This window comes from Panulirus ornatus, chromosome 3 (genome assembly GCF_036320965.1).
Source record: "Panulirus ornatus isolate Po-2019 chromosome 3, ASM3632096v1, whole genome shotgun sequence".
Lineage (NCBI taxonomy): Eukaryota > Metazoa > Arthropoda > Malacostraca > Decapoda > Palinuridae > Panulirus > Panulirus ornatus.
In genome coordinates, this window is record NC_092226.1 from 28,559,548 (window position 1) to 28,581,969 (window position 22,422).

Sequence of the window (22,422 nt, forward strand, 5' to 3'; positions counted from 1 at the left end):
ACAGTCAGTGATAAAAGCTGAATGGGCGCCAGAGGAAGGGGAGTCTTTTCAAGCCCGATATGCCCGATCCCGTTGCCTTAATGGCCTCAGAACAGGAGCGGCTGAATCTTGGATTGGATGAATAGGTCCATTCCCGCAAGAATAACATCTACTGTGTGTTTGGCGGAGACAGAAGCGTCACCACATAAGAGACTGATTTACTCAAGGAAAGTCAGAAAAGAAATTACGTAAGATATTCCAGTCAAATTCGTTGCCAGTATTTACGCTTAGAGGGGGCTGCTGGAGGGTGAGATGCCGTTAGAATAGATACATCCCTGAGAGTGTGATCAGATTAACGAACTGAGGGCGAGATTGTGTACTTACAACGGGATGGACAAGGGGTGAAAAATAAATCCAGAATATTAGGAGAGTGGTCACAGCAGTCAGGAATATGGGTAGGTTGGGAGATGATTTGCTCTAATTTACTGAGAATAGAGAACATGAGGGCCTCAATCCCTCTGCCATTTGTATTGAAGTAATTCAACTATTCCCTATTGTGAACGTTGAAATCCCCGGGTAGCGAGTGAGAGGATGTCACAGTCTCATGGCGGGAGTTTAGATCAAAATTTGTAGAATTAGGAGAGCAGCAGGCTAAACAAAGGAAAAGTGTGGTAGCAGGAACCCAGACCTTGAGTCATGTAACATCATAGTTTGGGGACTCGAGGTCCTTGAGGCGTGCAACAGGTGTGATGATGTTGGAAGAAGCACATACATCACCTTCATACCGGGAATGTTTGTGGAGGTTATGGTTGTACATGAAAAAGGGACTTTTGAGAACATCGTTAGACAACTGTGTCTCAGTGAGAACTAAGATGTTAGGAGAGGTACTAGACAGCTGGTGTTCAGTAAAGGAGAGGTTACTTAAGAGACTGCGAATGTTGGTACAGTGAACAGAAAAAGAGGAAGGTCGAACAAAGGGAAAAGTCGTGGGACGGGTTGGTACTACTTCTGTTAGCGTCCTCCCTCTCATTGGTAATAGAGTCAGACAGAAATTTGAAGATTCCTAGCACCCAATGATATGCCGGGGGACTTGGGGCCATAGATTTGTCGGGCACCGTCATGGAGCTTTCCCACCAGGCTACCAGGAACCCTTCCTTACTGTGACCTCCCCACCAGGCTACCAGGAACCCTTCCTTACTGTGACCTCCCCACCAGGCTGCCAGGAACCCTTCCTTACTGTGACCTCCCCACCAGGCTGCCAGGAACCCTTACTGACTGTAGCCTTTTAATCAGGCTGCCAAGAACCCTTACTGACTGTGGCTTTCCCACCAGGCTGCCAAGGAACGCTTACTGACTGTAGCCTTTCCGCCACACTACCAGGGACGCTTTCTGATTGTAGCCTATTTCCCACAAGGCTACCAGGGACGCTTTATTGACTGTAACCTCCCAACCAGGCAACAAGGGATGCTGTTTGACTGCAACCTCCTCACCTGGTGGGGGTAAGGGTGAAGATTTATAGAGTTTTTCGGAAAAGAGGAAATAATAAATAAGAAAAGAGTGATCAAAGTATGTAAGCTTGAAAAAGACTTGTGTGAAGAAATACGAGAGATTCTGTGTAGAATGGCAAAAGGTGAGAATGTACGAAGCAAGGTGGGTGGGTAAAGAATGAGAGATATTTATGGAAGCAGTATTGATATATGCAAGAGAAATCTGTGTCATGTGGTATGTGGGAGGTGACAGGTGAGAAAGCATAGTCACTGGTGGGATGAAGTAAAGTTGCCAGTAAAAGTGAAAATAGAGGTATATGGGCGGTACCTACGGGGAAGGAGTGGAAATGATTGAGAGATGTATAAGAGAAAGCGGCAAGAGCCCAAGACGAAAGTGCAGGGGTTGAAAAAGAGAGCAAATGAGAATTGGGGCAGCGATTATCTGTAAAATATCATGGAGAATAAGATGTTTTAGAAGTGTGAGAAAAACAAAGAGAACAAATGAAAGCATCAGTGAGAGGGGCAAATGGAGAATGGTTGATAGGTAAGAATGAGATAGGTGGACATAGAGGGAGTATTATGAGTGATCTGTTGATTATGTTTGATGATAGGGTGGCATTTGTGGGGTGTTTGTTTCGGCGAGTTAAGCGAAGTCAGAGTCGAGAATGTTTTGGCGAAGAGAGAAGATGTGGTGAAAGCCTCGTGTCAGATGATTTGCGGCTAGGCTGCTGGAGTGGATGGTATTGCAGTTGTATTTTTTAAGAAAAGGGGTGACTGTGTTGGTAATTGGTTTGTTGGGATTTTCAGTGTATGTATTTATCATGGTAAGGTGCTGAGGATCGGCAGAATGCATGCATAGTGCCTCTGTATAAAGTTAAGGGGGATAAAGGTGAATGTTCGAACTACTTAGGTATAAGTTTGTTAAGTGTACTAGGTACATTGTTATATGGGAGAGTGGTGATTGAGACGATGAAGGCATGCACAGTGCATCAATTTAGGGAGGAACATTGGGTTCAGGAATGGTAGTGGATGTGTGATTTCAATGTTTCCTTTGAAGAGTATATGTGAGAAATGTTAGAGAAACAGGAGGATCTGTGTAAGGAATTGAAGGATCTGGACAAAGCATATGATAGGGTTGATAAGAGATGCCTTGTGGAAAGTTTGGCGAGTATATCGTGTGGAAGGAAAGCTACTAGAAGCGTGAAGGTGTATGAACGAGTAGGAATTGAGGAGAGTAAGTGGTTTCAGGTGAAGTTTGTTCTGCGGCAGGAGTTTGTGATGTCACCATGGTTGTTTAATTTGTTTATGGATGGGGTGGTGAAGGAGGTAAATGCAAGAGTCTTAAAGAAAGGGGCTAGTATGCTGTCAGAAGGGATAATGGGGCCTAGGAAGTGAGTCAGTTGTTGTTTGCTGATGACACAATTTGGTGGCAGATTCAAGTGAGAAACTGCGGAAGTTAGTGACCGAGTTTGAGAAAATGTGTGAAGGGAAGAAAGTGAAAGTAATTGTGAAAAAAGCAAGGTTATTTGTTTTAGCAGGGCAGAGAGACAGGTTACATGGGGTGTGAATGTGAATTTCCTCCAATTTTTCTCCATTCAGACTCGCATCCTAACTAAATTGTCCCTCAACCCTGCTGAACCTAATATTAACCTTGCTCTTATTCACATTTACTCACAACTTTCTCTTTTTACACACTTTTCCAAACTCAGTCACCAACTTTTGCAGTTTCTTATTCGAATCAGCCACCAGTGCTGTATCAACTTTACTTCTTCATCCCACCTTTCATTACCCTTTCTAATATGCCCAGCTCCTACCCTTCTCACGCCATATACATCTCTTGCACATGCCATCACTGCTTCCCTAAATGCCTGCCATTCTTAACCCACTCACCTCACTTCTTCTGCTCTCACCTTTTGCCATTCTAAACTCAATCTCTGATGGTATTTTTTCACACAAATCTCCTTTCCAAGCTCACTTGCTCACACCACTCTCTTCTCCCCGACATTGTTTCCTCTTTTTTGAAAACCTTTAAAAATTATCACCTCCACAAGATAGTGAACAAATATCCTACCAGCTGCCCCTTTCTGCACATTTACATTAACAAATCTCTCTTTTACAAGCGTATCAATTAATACGTGATCTAATATTGCCCGTTAACCATCTCTTTTGGCATACTTATACTTGCGTATATCCCTCTTTTTGAACCAGGTATTCCCAGTGACCAATCTGTTTTCAGCACACAGGTCCACAAGATCTTCACCATTTCCATTCACAACACCGTATACCTCATGCGCGCCAATTATATCCTTAACGACCACATTACTTACCGTTGCATTTAAATCACCCATCAGTAAAACCCGGTTTCATGCACTGATACTGTTGACATACTCACTCAGCTGCTCCCAAAACACTTGCTTCTCATAATCTTTGATATATATATATATATAGTTGACGTGGGACATGATATAAGTAAAAATGGAGAATGTTTTCTTTTTTATTTTAATATTCAGATTCGGGAAGACATGTTAGGCTCTTCGTAAAGATACGGGAGAACCCCAGCCTCCACTTCTTGCACGAAGCTCTTAACTTTATTGCTGGAGAGAGTGAGAGAGTGTCAGGCCGGAGGGAGTTCCCCGGGATGAGAGGCGGCTGGTGCAGCCTGCAGGTGGCCGTGGGTCAAGATCCATGTGGTGGTATGGGATGACCCACGTAGCAGGTCTGTCCAACACCGTCCCCGCATTCTTGTCTTTTTCTAAGACCCAGGATGGTCGGTGGTGTGTTGTTGTTCGCCCCGACGGGGTCTGTGACTGGCACGAGCCGTTGGCATCATACTGAGAGGCCGTCCTCAGTGTCGCTTCGTCAGCAGTTGGTGTTCAGCCTTTAAACTCACCACATGTACCGTTACCTGTTCTTGTGGGGGTCTCTTGTGCACTCTTACTGGATGTTTTACTAACCTAACTTAACGTAACCTGACCTAAACTAACCTAACCTAACTTAACCTGACCTAACCTAACCTGACCTAACCTAACCTGACCTAACCTCATCTGACCTAACCAAACCTAACCTAACCAAACCAAACCAAACCTAACCTAACCTTACCCAACCTAACCTAACCCAACCTGACCTGACCTAACCTAAGGATGACAACTTCCACAGGATAGATTAAAGTGTGTTGGGTAATATATCAGGATCACACAGAAGACGTTGGTTGTTGGTTAATGTCGTACCTTTCTGACTGGACCATAACCTATCACTAACTATCCTGGGATGAAAATAAGAGGTAATGATGGTAGTTTCAACCCACTCGGAAAAAAAAAAAAATCGGGTGGGGCCACCTGACAGACCAGTCGTCATCAAACTGTGCCACACGATGTAGACATTGCTCCATTGACTTCCTTGTTTACCTCCTGAACTACGTGCTGAGGTGGCGGGGGGAGAACTCTGTAGTTACACGTCGCGAACAAACAAGATGTGATTGATATAAATTGTTCTTTATAGTGGCTCAGGAAGACGAACTGTAGTGGAGAGACAGTACATTAGGTTTTCGTGCATTTGTACATGCCGTTGAGATGTGTGATTTCTGTTTCATAATTCAGCAGTTGAGGTCAGATCCTAACACAGGGTAGACAGTAAGCAGTTTGGCCTCACATGTCATCTCGCTGTGAAACCCACTGAACTGCGTCTGGTGAGTCATGCGTCCCTGAGGTGGTTAGGGAAGCCCAGAGCCCTGGAACAGGTTGAGGAGGATGTTATACTCCAGTTATTATTATCCCGCGTCATAGATTTTACGAGGTTAACCCATCGAGGACGACCGTTAAGATCCTTGGACGTGGTGACCTGGCCTTTAACCTGAGGCTTCCAGGTCAGACGAAGGACCACGTCACCATACCCAGTGGTCTTACTGTCATGCTAAAGGGGTGAATGATAATGACTAGGTCACATATGTTGACGTGAGGACGTCGTATGAAAACAGAAATCTGGAACAAGGGCACAGGGAACTGTTTGTATGTTTATAGGTAACGAGGTAAATGTCGTTGGAATTGACCGCAGAAGACAGGATCCATTGATCCTGATGTCTGATGGTCAACACTTGGAACATGTCTATTTATAAGAGACAAATTTTGGATAGACATGATAAGTTTGATAAGGAAATGGGACATGTGGAAACTGAGATGACTGGTGGTCATGTCGAACCTTTTGGTAAACAAGTCATCCAGTCTCCTGGATGACTCCTCGAGATCAGGAGGGAAGGCGACTGGTCAGGTCGTATGAAGATTGCCTCCTTCCTTTAGCCACGCATGAAGCAACTAACGTTATTACCCTGGACCTGGCGCGAACTTCCGACGAAACTTTCATACCTCACTGTGAGGCAGATGATAGAAATACTAAGCTTGTGAACCTCACTTTACTGTACGTATGTATAGTTAGAACCGCACACCACACGTGATGATAGCATGAAAACCCGAACTGCAAAAGTGATGATTATAATAGTCTCTCTCTCTCTCTCTCTCTCTCTCTCTCTCTCTCTCTCTCTCTCTCTCTCTCTCTCTCTCTCTCTCTCTCTCTTCCCGTGCCCACTACCGAGAGGGTGTGTGTGTTGTGGGTGGTGGGAGTCGGCCATGCCAGGTCGGGAGCCGCGCCTCAAGGTGACCACGCCCTGCTCCCTCTCCCACTTCATCTGTGTTGCTTGTGGAGGGTGATGGCCGTGCCATCCACGATACATCGACGGTTTTATCAGATCCCGAGGAAGAATGTATGGGCCAGACCGTAACACTATGTGGAACTGTTATCTTTTTTCATATCATTGGATAAAAATGTCTTTTTAGACAAGTTTTTTTTTAATCCCTGGCGGAATCTCTTTCTCTGTTTATTCCGACGACGTTAGAAAGTCAGTGTTGTTGTTGTTATAAGCTGTAGTGAGGACAGATGTATATTTAGAGTTACGCCAATACACACACTCAAGGTCGCTCTCGCTTACGACCTTTACCGTCGTCACCATCAAGTTCTTTTTTCATCGTTCCTCTTTTTCTGTGAGCACCACTTTTACTTTTTATTTTCTGTATACATTGTAAGTGCTGTGATATTATATATATATATATATATATATATATATATATATATATATATATATATATATATATATATATATATATATATATATATATATACTTTTTCTTCCAGCAGTTATCAGACTTACAGAGGTTTGTAAAACTATATAAACTTCAGGCCTGGATATGTGAGGCTGTGAAGGTATTTCTCTTGTAATGGATGGATTGGATAGCGCCTCCGTCCGAGGCTGCGGAGGCCTTGATGTTGGAGAAATGAAGACAAATGTGATAAATGTGTATCATCAGATGTGCCTTATGAAACGCAGACATATTCATCTGTGCCACAGTGCACCCTCAGAAGGCAGGCCGCCCATGGAAATGTTAACCAGTGGCTTTCTAGGCTGCTCAAGGCTACGTAAAGGCAGGAGGTCGTGGTGTGGCGGCCTCCAGCCACAGAGGAGATAAATATTGGACTAGTTTGAGACGTATGACATTAGGACTTCTGGAATTATGTTGTCTTGATTTTTCGGACCAAAGTGGCCAATTTCTGATGAAATCTCTCATCTGGAAAACCTCAGGTCACAGCATGTTCAGTTGGTGGGCGCCCCCGCCTTCTCTCTCTCTCTCTCTCTCTCTCTCTCTCTCTCTCTCTCTCTCTCTCTCTCTCTCTCTCTCATGGCGTCGACTGCAAGAAGATAATGTCAGAGGATCTTGTTTTTGCTCGGGTTCAGTTCGAGTAGGACCACGACTGGCCACCACTGACGAGGCACTAAAATGATAACCACCTCAACACCTGCTACCACCTGACGATGCCTCAGATACACGTGATTACACAATTTAACGAGGCGATAATGTGGGAACTGTGTAAAACAGGTCCTCTCTGTCAGGAAGAGATAAAAGGTCAAGGATACGACGCCAAATAATTTTTTCCCCCTCCTCACTCTCTAATATATCACGTTGGCCGCGTGACATTTGTGTCAGGTTTAGGGTTCACATAATGAAATATCGTTTGTGTTCCTACATTACTGTGGTCGTGCTAGTTTTGTACAACGTCATTATAGTTTTGAAGTTTTGTCTTCGCATGTCGCGCGTCAGTTGATATATTGTTGTTCATTTGTCATACATCATCATATGAATTTCACTATTAGCATTCATTTGTCGGGCACTGTTCTATGTCTTCCACGTATTTATATCGTAATGAATGATCGCATGTCTGACGTTTGCTATCGTTCATTTTACCGGTTATCGTATCTCCATATTCTTTCTTTCTTTCCGCATCCATTCGGTACGTTCTACCGGATTTCTTCATTAAGTCTTATCGCTTGTTTAACAAGAAAAATATCGTTCATTCGTCGCATGACATTCTGTCTGATACCTACCATTTGTTATCATTCCCCGCGGCCTCTTGTCGGTATTCAGGCACTGTTCACTGTCACGCTTCACTGAAGAAACACCTGGGAAATTATCGACAGTAAAAAGTGTACAAACCTTTTGCGGTTTCCAGGCCCATAACCATAACATGACTTCACCAGGGCAGCAGGGGAAGTTATGAATCATAAATGATTGTTGCGTTTATGGTGTCAAGTCCACGACCGCTGGAGGAATCACTGATCAGCAGTAGAAGTGCTGCGACAAGAAGTGCTGGAACCAGAAGTGCTGGAACCAGGAGTGATGGAACCAGAAGTACTGGAACCAGAGGTGCTGGGAGCAGAGATGCTGCGACCAGAAGTGCTGGAACCAGACGTACTGGAAGCAGAGATGCTGCGACCAGAAGTGCTGGAACCAGAAGTGCTGGAACCAGAAGTACCGGAACCAGAGGTGCTGGAACCAGAGATGCTGCGACCAGAAGCGCTGGAACCAGACGTATTGCAACCAGAGATGCTGCGACCAGAAATGCTGGAACCAGACGTGCTGGAACCAGAGATGCTGCAACCAGAAGTGCTGGAACCAGAAGTACAGGAACCAGAGGTGCTGGAACCAGAGATGCTGCGACCAGAAGCGCTGGAACCAGACGTATTGCAACCAGAGATGCTGCGACCAGAAGTGCTGGAACCAGACGTGCTGGAACCAGAGATGCTGCAACCAGAAGTGCTGGAACCAGAGGTGCTGGTACCAGAGGTGCTGGTACCAGAGGTGCTGGTACCAGAAGTGCTGGAACCAGAAGTGCTGCGACCAGAAGTGCTGGAACCAGAGATGCTGCGACCAGAAGTGCTGGAACCAGTGGTGCTGGAAGCAGAGATGCTGCAACCAGAAGTGCTGGAACAAGAGGTGCTGCAACCAGAGATGCTGCAACCAGAAGTGCTAGAACCAGAGGTGCTGGAAGCAGAGATGCTGCAACCATAAGTCCTGGAACCAGAGGTGCTGGAAGCAGAGATGCTGCAACCATAAGTGCTGGAATCAGACGTGCTGGAACCAGAGATGCTGCAACCAGAAGTGCTGGAACCAGAGGTGCTGGAACCAGAAGTGCTCCAACCAGAAGTGCTGGAACCAGAAGTGCTCCAACCAGAAGTGCTCCGACAAGAATTGCTGGAACCAAAGTTGCTGCAACCACAGATGATGGAATCAGAAGTGCAGGAACCAGAAGTACTTTAAGTAGGAGTGTTGCAACTAGAAGTGCCGGAAGCAGAAGTGCAGGAACCATGATCTTAATTTTCTGTCATGAATGTAACGGTGACACTGGTAATTATTAGCTCCTTACTTCATCTCCCAGTCGTTCACTTATAAGATAATTTTTGTCATGAAATCTAATAGCCTTACTCTTATCTATAGTACGTTTATGTGTGCCAACCGTGCACATCAGATGCTGTGCAGGTATGAGATACGTAATGTGTTGATATAGTGTACACAGATGTATGGAGAGAACGTAAGCACTTTTTGAGTTGTCCTAGATTAGTTCAAGAGCAGAGGAGTGAACGCTGGGTGTTAGCTTGGCGTCAGGAGAGAGTGTTGGCTGGGAGCCGGGCGTCAAGAGTGAGTGTTGGGTGTTAGGCAGACGTCAGGAGTGGTCGTTGGTTGGTAGCCGGGCGTCAGGAGTGAATAGGTAGGTGGTAGATGGACGTCAGGAGTGGTCGTTGGTTGGTAGCCGGGCGTCAGGAGTGAATAGGTAGGTGGTAGATGGACGTCAGGAGTGATCGTTGGTTGGTAGCCGGGCGTCAGGAGTGAATAGGTAGGTGGTAGATGGACGTCAGGAGTGATCGTTGGTTGGTAGCCGGGCGTCAGGAGTGAGTAGGTAGGTGGTAGATGGACGTCAGGAGTGATCGTTGGTTGGTAGCCGGGCGTCAGGAGTGAGTGTTGGGTGGTCGCCGGGCGTCAGGTTTGGGTGCTGGGTGGCAGCCGGGCGCCAGGACTCTGTAATCGGGAGCCACAGGCTCATGAAGGACAACGAGAGATCACATCAACCCTCGGCGGGGCCTCTCGTGCTAACGTACATTGGGAAACACATGTCACTGTCGAGCCACCAAGTGTAGGAAACCTTGTGTAAAGTTCGAATCTAAGAATCATCCTGTAGCACGTGTCTGTCAAGCAGTACTGGTCCTTCCCCTCGACAGATGTATATTATCATTAGCCCTGGCAGTTCTCACAGAAGCAGAACTTAAGGGTTCGTATTCCAAGTGAACAGGACGACCTCAGGTTGATGTAGTGGCCGACCTCCCCGCCGAAATACCATAACTGAGACACGCTGGAGGTTCCTCCCTTAGTGAAGTTCATCATGACCCACAAAAACTGTCGACTGGTCTCCGGGAGAATAAAAATACCTCAGGAGCTGGTGGAGACGCGGGTCAAGGCGGACATGCAACCATCACCCAGCAAGTGTTTATAACTTTGTTTATTATACAAGTCTGCTTTGATCACGCTTATGGCGAACTGGAGCAGTAAGTCTCTTGACCTTTGTGTGTGTACCTCATGATCACCAGCTGGGCTGGCCTGATGTGGCTTATGAAGGTGATTCGTGCTGCGCTGGCTGTGGCCCCCACTGTGGCAGGCTGTGGCAGACTGTGGCCCCCACTGTGGCAGGCTGTGGCCCACACTGTGGCAGACTGTGGCCCCAACTGTGGCAGGCTGTGGCCCACACTGTGGCAGACTGTGGCCTCCACTGTGGCAGGTCTTGGTCCACACTGTGGCAGCTAATGGTACGCATTGTGGCATGCTGTGGTCCACACTATGTGCGGCAGGCTGTGACCCGCACAGTGTTGTTGTAGGCTGTGGCCCGCATCATGCCATGCCCACATTGTGGCAGGATGTATGAATATATATACACACACAATCACCACTGGAAAGGGAAAATAAGAAACAGTTTCATATTTTCTTTTTCCAGTGGTGATTGTACATTTATCTCTTTACGTTGAAGTGAAGGTTCTGCATATATATTAAGAATATATGGTGTCGGAGGCAAGTTGCTAGAAGCAGTAAAAAGTTTTTATCGAGGATGTAAGGCATGTGTACGAGTAGGAGGAGGGAAAAGTGATTGGTTCTCAGTGAATGTCGGTTTGCGGCAGGGGTGCGTGATGCCTCCATAGTTGTTTAATTTGTTTATGGATGGGGTTGTTAGGGAGGTGAATGCAAGAGTTTTGGAGAGAGGGGCAAGTATGCAGTCTGTTGTGGATGAGAGAGCTTGGGAAGTGAGTCAGTTGTTGTTCACTGATGATACAGCTTCTACAAAGTGTGTGAAAGAAGACAGCTTACAGTAAATGTGAATAAGAGCAAGGTTATTAGGTACAGCAGGGTTGAGGGACAAGTCAGTTGGGAGGTAAGTTTGAATGGAGAAAAACTGGAGGAAGTGAAGTGTTTTAGATTTCTAGGAGTGGATTTGGCAGCGAATGGAAGTGAGTCACGGGGGGGGGGGGGTGCGAAAGTTCTAGGAGCGTTGGAAAATGTGTGGAAGGCGAGAACATTATCTCAGAAAGCAAAAATGGGTATGCTTGAAGAAATAGTGGTTCCAACAATGTTATATGGTTGCGAGGATATATGTGTCAGATGTGGAGGGAACGAGGAGAAGTGGGTGACCTGATTGGAGGTGGAAAGATGGAGTGAAAAAGATTTTGAGCGATCGGGACCTGAACATGCAGGAGGATGAAAGGCGTGCAAGGAATAGATTGAATTGGAACGAGGTGGTATACCGGGGTGGACGTGCTGTCAGTGGATTGAACCAGGGCATGTGAAGCGTCTGGGGTAAACCATGGAAAGTTTTGTGGAGCCTGGATGTGGAAAGGGAGCTGTGGTTTCGGTGCATAATACATGACAGCTTGAGACTGAGTGTGGACGAATGTGGCCTTTGTTGTCTTTTCCTAGTGCTACCTCGCGCGCATGCGGGGGAAGGGGTTTGTCATTTCATGTGTGGCAGGTTGTGGTCCACACAGTATTAAGCTATAGTTCGCACTGTGGCAGGCTGTGGTCCACACCGTGGCAGGCTGTGGTATGCACTGTGGCAGGCTGTGGTCCACACTGTGGCAGGCTTTGGTCTGCACTGTGGCAAGCAGGCTGTGGTCCACACTGTAGCAAGCTATGACTCACACTGTGACAGGTTGTGGCCCGTGTAGTGTTAGCATGTCTCATGAAATTTGTATGTTTCTCGTGATTTCACGTAAAAGGAAGTTGTTACCTGGGTATGAGTGGGTCGGTTTCCTGAGGCTTGGTGGTGGAGATGAGTCTTCCTAACTCGAGTGTAAGATCAAGGGTAAAAAACGATAGTAGGGTCCGTCAACATGCGTGTATGATGACCTGACGTGGGGAATAAATGGGAAGGTCAGATAATAGGATACTTGATCGTCTATAATGAGGTGCGTGTGGCCAAAGACTTTCAGTGACAGCATGAGTGAAGTGTACGTGGCCAGATGTGTGTGAAAGCAAGTATAAACCGAACTGCATTAGGTACAGTACACCAACGTAGGAGGGTGACAGGTGGGCCCGGGTGGGCCTTGTCCCGTGTGAGAGGAAGGAATGATATCAGTGGCATTTGTGTAATACAAAACAAGTTAACATAAGACACACATGCTGAATATTACGGGTCGTTTGAGCTCAAGTACAATCATTATTGTGGGGAGTGAAAACACGTATCATGAGTTATACAGTGTGCTACAATGTCCGAGATAGATATATAATTTTCGCGATTAGAGACAAAGAAAAACACATGTACACTAAGTATCAGCATGCATTTGGAACAGGACGTAGTGTTCAGATAGTGTGGTGTCCAGTTGTGAACAGTGATAGTGGCCCACTTATATAACATACAGAATGTATTTGCACGGGGATTGATTACGTCAGATATCTCCATAGCTCAGAACATGGCGCATTTTAGATATATCGTCAGAATGACTTCAGTGATCGTAAACTAGTAACAATGTTGTCGAACATGTAGGCTTTGAGGTCTAGATTTTGGGACTTTCTTGGCTACATATAACTGTGCCTTTGACATATCTGGTAGTTTACAGTATCACATTATTTAATACAGATCGCTGCTCTCCATACTCATGTTTCTCGAACTTAAAATGATCATAAAACATCATACTACTGCTCCCTGCTCTTTCGGCATCTCTCAAGAGGTCCTGGCCGGCAGATGTGATGTGATCGGAGTGGACTATACCCTGGAGCAAGCAGGCGTGTTTAGCAAGATAATCTCGGTCGTGACGTTTATGTCCGACATGGGAAAGTATCTGTGGGAATTGGATGTTACAGGTTATAGGTTTCAATAAGCAGAGAGTGAGTGATGGAAGGCACAGCTTCACGCAGGTCACGCCCTCCGGAGGTGTTGCGAGAGTCTGGCTTGAAGTCATGGAGGACTGCTGCATGAGCCTGGAATTAGATATCTCAATGCTATATGAATACTACATGTTCGTGGTGGGTGGAACTGGACCGACGGCTAAGTTGTCTTGCTGAGGGTGAATAAGGCTATTATTGCTGGAGACAGCAAAAAAGCGCGCCGGCCTTACCATTTCCTCTGAAGGATCCATTAGTATACATAAGTAATGTATTGTCAGGCATGATGGTGAGCACATCGTCTAGTTGTTCATACATCAGTCCTTGTAGGATATCATGACCGAGCTGACTACGATGTCGATTTACATAATCAGTTTGGAGAGGTCGAATGTGTCAAGGTTCCAAGAATACTGGTACGAGATCTGTTGCTGTTACTTCCTCTAGTGGCCATAGTTAGAATCACCTGCAGTAGTGGCCATAGTTGGAATCACCTGCAGTAGTGGCCATAGTTGGAATCACCTGCAGTAGTGGCCATAGTTGGAATCACCTGCAGTAGTGGCCATAGTTGGAATCACCTGCAGTAGTGGCCGTAGTTGGAATCACCTGCAGTAGTGGCCATGGTTGGAATCACCTGCAGTAGTGGCCATGGTTGGAATCACCTGCAGTAGTGGCCATGGTTGGAATCACCTGCAGTAGTGGCCGTAGTTGGAATCACCTGCAGTAGTGGCCGTAGTTGGAATCACCTGCAGTAGTGGCCATAGTTAGAATCACCTGCAGTAGTGGCCATGGTTGGAATCACCTGCAGTAGTGGCCATGGTTGGAATCACCTGCAGTAGTGGCCGTAGTTGGAATCACCTGCAGTAGTGGCCGTAGTTGGAATCACCTGCAGTAGTGGCCATAGTTAGAATCACCTGCAGTAGTGGCCATGGTTGGAATCACCTGCAGTAGTGGCCATGGTTGGAATCACCTGCAGTAGTGGCCATAGTTAGAATCACCTGCAGTAGTGGCCATGGTTGGAATCACCTGCAGTAGTGGCCGTAGTTGGAATCACCTGCAGTAGTGGCCATGGTTGGAATCACCTGCAGTAGTGGCCATGGTTGGAATCACCTGCAGTAGTGGCCATGGTTGGAATCACCTGCAGTAGTGGCCGTAGTTGGAATCACCTGCAGTAGTGGCCATGGTTGGAATCACCTGCAGTAGTGGCCGTAGTTGGAATCACCTGCAGTAGTGGCCGTAGTTGGAATCACCTGCAGTAGTGGCCATGGTTGGAATCACCTGCAGTAGTGGCCGTAGTTGGAATCACCTGCAGTAGTGGCCATGGTTGGAATCACCTGCAGTAGTGGCCATGGTTGGAATTACCTGCAGTAGTGGCCATGGTTGGAATCACCTGCAGTAGTGGCCGTAGTTGGAATCACCTGCAGTAGTGGCCGTAGTTGGAATCACCTGCAGTAGTGGCCGTAGTTGGAATCACCTGCAGTAGTGGCCGTAGTTGGAATCACCTGCAGTAGTGGCCATGGTTGGAATCACCTGCAGTAGTGGCCATGGTTGGAATCACCTGCAGTAGTGGCCGTAGTTGGAATCACCTGCAGTAGCGGCGCTAGGTGGAATCGGCTAAGGTCGAGCAAATTACAGGGAGGTGGGGTCTTTAATAACTTAATTAAGATGTTGTGCAAATTTGTGAAAGAATGTAATTTTGCTGAGACATTTGGCATTAAAGCCTTTGATAAAGTCAGGAATTGTGGGAGGGGCAAGCTGAGCCCTCATATTTATTACCCTCGTCGACATAGGACAGCCTTGGATTAGTCTCATAGCTTTGTTTTGTACAACGTCAAGGGGAACGAAGAAGTTTCGGGTGAACTGCGGTTAGTTATCTGCTGGCAAGATAAACATGGATAGATCGAGAGGACACGAGCGCGGACAGGTTGTAGACGACCAAGGAGCCTGGTTTCCAGGCCAGATACACAGGTGTGTCGGTCACTGAGGGAACCAATGTTGGTGGCTATTTAAGTGGGTAAAGGACTTGTTTCAGTTACAGCATTGAGAAGCACGAAGGAGGAATTCTTATTAGGTCTTTTGTTTTGACGGTGATTGGTGGAATGTGCGAAGTGGTCAAGAAGAACTTGAGGTTCTTCGTGCGAAGAGGCGCTCGGACAGATGTCATCAGCATTACACAGTACATGATCAAGTTCATGGCTGGCGAGAACAATGAGTAGTGTTGGGGGCTGAGGACCCCCTCCTTGTGGGGTTCTTAGGACAAAAGGAGATAAGTTACAGACGGCTCCTTTGAATAGGATCTTTGAGAGGCGGTCTGAGACAGCTACCCTCTGATCCAGCTGAATAGGTGACCCCTCACCTCATATTTTGAGATTTGTCCTAAGATGATTTGCCTCTTTGCGGGGTTATCTACGGAAGCTGTTCATGTGTTCTCTTGTTGATGAATGAATACTTGGCAAAGTAATGGTGTATGGCCCTACCTGGAAGGAAGCCTAAATACATTGATAGCTGAGGACAGATGAGATCCATGAGACCAATGAAGATGATGCGCCCTTGTATCTTACAAAAGCAGGACGTGAGAGAAATAGATTGAAACATCAGAATTATGTTCGGGTATAAGTACAGTATAATGGGGCTGGTTTCCCAGGGCTTGAGGAAGGCTTTCTTGCTGAAGGATCACGCTGAAGAGATCGAGAGGGCGAGTAGTAGGAGACTTGACATTTAAAGTAAGTCGGATCACATCATCAGTGACACCATCATTCTCGGGTATAGTGGCCCTGGGCCTTGGAGGAGGGAGTGGACCTCGTAGCTTCTCATGTGTGATTGGAATGTTTTCCATCTCATTCTGATCGCTAAGAGCTATTTCTGTATTAGATATTCTACTGGAAACGATCGTGAACATAATGTGATTTTACAGACCCCCACATTGTTCGATCACTGGCAAACTCCGATGGACTGTGATGTATGGGTGGCGGGATCTTCGCGGGAATCCTTAAATACCTGGCTTTGGTGTGTCTGAGCATTATGGAGGTGATGCAGGCTTAAGTGGGTACGTCATTAGGCTAATTTCTGTTCAGAGAACGACACCTAACATTTAAAAGGCATAATACAGTTATAGTTACGTATGACCTTTCATAAGGCGTTGGTATAAAGCAGGACATTTACGTATGTATTCATGTTTTCTTTTTGCATAATCCCATCAGAGGCAGAAAGCGACGGTGCATTGTGTTACCGGCTGAAGGACAGACGCACATATTCTGTCTCAGATTTAGGGACGGGTGTACCTGAACCCGTCTCACGCAGAGAGACAGGTGGGCCTGTTCCTGTCTCACACTAAGGGACGGGTGTATGTTCCACTCACACTACAACACACACATTCCAGGTTAGCATTGGTTAATGTCATCAGTTCTTCCTGACCGTTCATGTTGGGTGACGTGACCGGTGGTGGAGGGCCGACCGTGACCAGGGATGGAGGGCCGAGCGTTACCGGCGGTGGAGGACCGAGCGTTACCGGCGGTGGAGGGCCGAGCGTTACCGGCAGTGGAGGGGCCGAGCGTGACTAGGGATGGAGGGACCGAGCGTCACCGGCAGTGGAGGGGCTGAGCGTCATCGGCGGTGGAGGGCCGAGCGTCATCGGCGTTGGAGGACCAAGCGTGATCGGTGGTGGAGGAGCGAGCGTCACCGACGGTGGAAGGACCGAGCGTCACTAGGGGTGGAGGGACCGAGCGTGACCGGGGGTGGAGGACTGAGTGTATAACATTGAGAACATTTCTCTGGTTTCGTATTAATAAAAGTTTCTGTATTTTTCTAACACAGTCGTGATGACTTTGTATTTTCAGCCGTTCACGTACCAGAGGCAGGCAGGGAGAAAAGGAAATTTTTCTTGAGAACGTTATTTTAAGCACTCGAGGTTTACGTTAAAAGATTTGTTTTATTACGTAATGAATGTAAACCTATCTAGTTTACCGTCCTCTGGTGAAGACTGTGTAAACCATGTACTTGGTGAAGCTGTGGACAGGCGGAGAAATGTCGAAGTAAACTCAAGTCGAGCGCGTTGCTCTGCCTAAGGTAGGATGGAACGTGTGTGGCGCGGGTAACTCCAGGAAGCAGCAGCATCATACGTGGCATTTAACGTGGCGTCATGGTAGAATGTTGTGAATGTGCTATCAACTGTAAGACACATCTGGGAAAATATGGCACAAACAAATGTGTTCACAGCATTATGGATCTGGGGAAAGATTACTACAGCGTTTACTGGTGTGTGCGGCGTATTGTGTTTGTGTGTGTGGCGTGGACAGAGAGACACGCTGAGGATAGGGAAAAGTTCCCTCCAGCCTTGATATCTTGATGGTCAGGGTTGGGGCGAGCCAGGTGTGTTGTCACTGTGCGGAGCGAGGCTTCCCAGGTCTTGACTGGTCAACACTGGGGAAGGTCAGGAGGAACTCGGGTGGGGGGGCCGCAGGTCAGGGGGCTGTTGGAGGGACGTGACCAGTTGAAGGTATAACTAAGAGACGACACACCATGAGAGTTAAGAAGAAACGTGAGAAATGGAGCTGGAAAGTAAAGTGTTGATCTAAAGTGTGGGTGAGATTTGAGGAAGGCAGGTCAGTGTAGGACTTGGAGGTGGTGACTCCGTACGTTACCAGATGCATTGTAAAGAGACTCAGTGCAGGAGGCAGGGATTGTTGCCAGGATTAAACCTGAAGTGTTAGAGCTGGTCAGGTTGTTCAAGGACGCTGGCAGGTAGGGCTGGGGATAGTACTGGTCACACACGTGGATGTTTAAGAATAAAGTAAAACTGAAGACAGGACTTACTGACATTGCATGGCCATGTCAGAGAGACGGGAGAGAGGAAGTCGCTGGTATAAGAAGTTGAGCATAACCAGGGGGGATGACTCGAGTGCCACAGAGATGATGATGTGGTATGACTGGGAGTGTACGTCTGCAAGATGATAGGAGAGGAACGAAGAGGGGGAGTGAGGTGAAAGGAGGGAGTGTGTAAGTGAAAGGGAAGGATTGAGGTAGTGAGAAAGGTGAAGAGGGAGTATGAGGGAGTGTGTGAGTGGAGGGAATATATAGGATAGACAAATAATAGGAGGCTTAATAGTTAGTGTTGAGGCTATCTGCTGTAGCTGGGTCCTGAGCTCATGATATTGTATGTGATAGCGACAGAATAGCAAGACTGTAGGCACCTCCCCTCCCACTATTCCCTCCGGGTCATTGGATGGCGGGAAGAAATGTGAGAAGGAACACCATGAAGTATGAGCAGGATGGGAAAGAGTGTGTGTGTGAGGTGATGGGAGATAGCGATAGTTGAGTAGGTGACGTAAATAGAGAGTGCGGGGTGAGTGTGTGGTGGGTGAGGTGACGAGAGAGAGTGAGAGTGTTTGGGTAAGGTGACAGGAGAGAGTGAGGGGTGAGTTTGCGAGAAGTGACGGGAGAGAGTGAAGTGTGAGTGTGGGTGAGGTGACGGGAGAGAGTGAGGGGTGAGTGTGGGTGAGGTGACGGGAGTGAGGTGTGAGTGTGGGTAAGGTAACAGGAGAGAGTGAGGGGTGAGTGAGTGAGACGTGACGAGAGAGAGAGTGAGATGAGAGTGTGAGTGAGATGCCGAGAGTGAGGAGTGCGTGTGTGTGAGTTGAGAGTCGCGTACTTTGTGTGGTGTTGTGTGAGGTGTGATGCTGGTCCACGCCACCCGTCCATATGGTACACACACACACAACATTACTATATACAAATCTGTGAAGATATGTGAATTGTTCTCATGGTGAATGTAGCAAGAGCCTTGTGTGCCAGACGATGGCTTCATGCCGGAGCCCATGTCCGGCAGTCATACTGGAGTCCGGGTCCGGTGGCCGAGTGGATAAACGAGCGAACCACACCCTCCTATGCCTCTGGCAACATACCACGCACGGCGACTGGTCTGGTCGGTCAGTCTGAGAACGATCTGGGCGAATATCTGGTGATATCCATCTTCAGCAGATAAAGAATAATGAGGCTCAGACGACGAGCTACAGCCTCAAATGTGGCTACCCTCCAGCCAGCGTCTGGCTCTCGGTAAGCCACACGCTTGATGTAATCACATGCAGCGCATTCCTGTTCTTTGACCATACCCCAGATTAGCACGGCAGTGGTAGGCCTTGCAGATGTCCTCACCTGCGCCACCACCACTCACAATACTCACTACGAGGGGCGACTTACGATGAATTACGCCAATAGTACCAAGACGTAGGTATTGTAGATACCGTCATAATACAAACATCGTGTGAAGACAAAGTGTTAAAGCAAACACCGTGTTCAGAAAGACACCGTGTTAAGACAGACACCGTGTGAAGACAAACATATGGTTAAGACAAGAGTCGTGTTAAGGCACATTTCATAGACTGAGAATGAAGCGAGACTTCCTGATGGTGATACAGAACTGACCATAACGAATGCGAAATGAGTGGGGGGGAAAAAAAAGCAGCAAAACTAAGAGAGAAGTAGGGTTGATAAAAGGACCTTCACTCGCTCACGAGAACCTAGCCTTGACTCAACTGTACAGAGACGGTGTTCGCCCACTTGGGAACATGCCTGTCCTGTCTGCACACTGCACAGGGCGACACACCATCACTGCAAGCTGTTCCCACACCAGCAGCTCTCACCCAAGGTATACCATGTGTCAAAGGTGACATGTCCCATGGAAATTTAAGAAACGGTCTGGCAGAACGCACGCCTACAGACGGCTCGACTTATGAAAGTTTATTTAATATTACCACAGGGACAGTTTCCATAATACCCAGGACCTCTCTAAAGGCTCCTGCAGTCCAAGGCTGCCCTACTTACAGTAGCAAGGAAAAGTAGACTCCTTTGAAGAGACGAGACAGTACTTCCAGTCCAGTAATGCAGACTATCCGAAGATAGTCCGAAGATTGGCAGTGTAACTATGAGCAGGCAGAGTCCGGCGACACCAATGATGAACGAATATATATATATATATATATATATATATATATATATATATATATATATATATATATATATATATATATATACATATATATATATATATATATATATATATATATATATATATATATATATATATATATATATATATATATATATATATATATATATTCCGTCTTTACCAAAGGGAAATGAAACACGATAAGTTCCCAAGTGCACTTTCGTGTAATGATAACATCATCAGGGGAAAGAAATATAAAAGTCAGTTGATATACAATGAAGAGACGTAGCCAGGATGCCATCTGGTAAACAAGTGATAACCCAATTGGAGGACGGGTTCGTTCAAGTCTGGCAACATGCGTATCATATTTATCATGTGGACAAGAAAGGGAACTGTTTACAAATTTCATCAACAATAAAGCTTTTCAGTTTGTACAGACCTTCACTAATATTATTGTATAGTTCTTTGTGTATTTAATGATAGAAGATTCAATGATATTTCTCGTGGTACAAGTGTTAGAGTTAGTAACTGAGATGGCATTACTCCAGTCAGTACAATGATCATAATTTTTGACATGATTAAACAGGGCACTTGATTCTTGTCCTGTTCGTTTACTATATTTATGTTGCTTAAGTCTAACTGAAAGATCCTTACCAGTCTGCCCAACATAAAGCTTATAACAGTTTTTAAATGGTACTCTATAAACGCAGCCTGTAGAAGTTTCTGGTGAGTTCCTGATTAAGATATATTTTTATAGTGTTGTTGTTGCTGAAGACAGCAATACTGTAAAGAATAGCTCCCACACCATATATTCGTAAGACCTTCCATAAAGCATCTCTATCAACCCCTTCATATGCCTTCTCCAGATCCATAAATGCCACATACAGATCCATCTTTTTTTTCTAAGTATTTCTCACACATTCTTGAAAGCTAACACCTGATCCACACATCTACCACTTCTGGAACCACACTGCTCCTCCCCAGTCTGATGCACTGCACATGTCTTCACTCAATCAAAACCCTCCCATACAATTTTCTAGGTATACTCAACAAACTTATGCCTCTGTTGTTTGAACACACCTTTATCCCCTTTGCCTTTATTCAGTGGCACTACACATGCATTCCTTCAATCCTCAGGCACTTCACCATGATCCATACTTACCTTAAATGTCCTTACCAACCAAATCAACAACACTCACCCCCTTTCTTAATAAATTCAACAGCAATACCATCCAATCCCACCGCCTTGCCGGATTTCATCTTCCGCAAGGCTTTCACTACCTCTTCTCTTTTCTCCAAACCACTCTCTGTGACTCTCACTTCGCATACCACCACGACCTAAACACCCTACATCTGCCACTCTGTCATCAAACACATTTATTAATCCTTCAAAATATTCACTCCATCTCCTCCTCACTTCATCCCTACCTTCATCCCCATTCGTTGTCTTGTCTTTTGCACATTATTTACCTCCTTTCAAACATCATTTTATTCTTTTTAAAGTTTAATGATACTTTCTCACCTCAATTCTCACTTGCCCTCTTTTTTAACCTCTGCACCTTCCTGTTGACCTCCTGCCGGTTTCTCTTATACATCTCCCAATCATTTGCACTCCATTCTTGTAAACACGGCCTAAACGCCTCCATTTTCTGTTTCACGAACACCTTTACTTCTTCATCCCACTACTCACCACCCTTTTTAATCCGTCCATCTCACCTTACGCACGCCACATGCATCTATTGCATATGCCATCACTGCTTCCCTAGATACGTTCCATTCCTCACCCATTCCCCTAACAACATTTGCTCTCGCCTTTGGCCATTCTACACTCAATCTCTGCTGGTATTTCTTCAAACAAGTCTCCTTTCGAAGCTCACTTGCTCTCACCACTCTCTTCTCCTCGATATTGTCATCTATTTTTCGAAAACCTCTATACATCTTTACCTTCGTTTCTTTAAGATAGTGATCAGACATCCCCTCAGCTGCCTCTAGTTCGTGTCAAACATTGTGTGTTGTGTCATACTCCGGCAGACTGCCTCCCCTGCACCTCTCACCCGTATGTTTTCTCGCTGTCTACTTGGGGAGATTTTTCTTATAGAAAAATTTAAGATTCTTTCTCTGTCATACCACGTAACATGACTGAAAATGTTAAGTATCCAATCATATTACTGTTGAAAAGTCAGTTTTTAGAGATGATTTTGGACCACTGGCACGAAGTTGTATGAAAATATAACACTTGGTATAAACATCTCATCAGCTTGAAATTAATCAAGAG

At 46.2% G+C, this 22,422-nt stretch overlaps 2 protein-coding genes across 2 annotated transcripts in view; one reads left to right on the forward strand and one right to left on the reverse strand.

Moving 5' to 3' along the window:
* The window catches only part of LOC139761658 (cell adhesion molecule DSCAM-like), a 123,750-nt gene that overhangs the window by 12,907 nt on the left and 88,421 nt on the right, over positions 1 to 22,422 (forward strand). The gene's annotated exons all lie outside the window — the stretch shown is intronic.
* Positions 8,119 to 9,956, reverse strand: LOC139759924 (uncharacterized). Its single transcript, XM_071682548.1, has 2 exons — positions 9,943 to 9,956; positions 8,119 to 9,055 (listed from the first exon to the last, which is right to left on the reverse strand). The coding sequence occupies exons 1-2, from the start codon at positions 9,954 to 9,956 to the stop codon at positions 8,119 to 8,121; spliced, it is 951 nt and encodes a 316-aa protein (XP_071538649.1).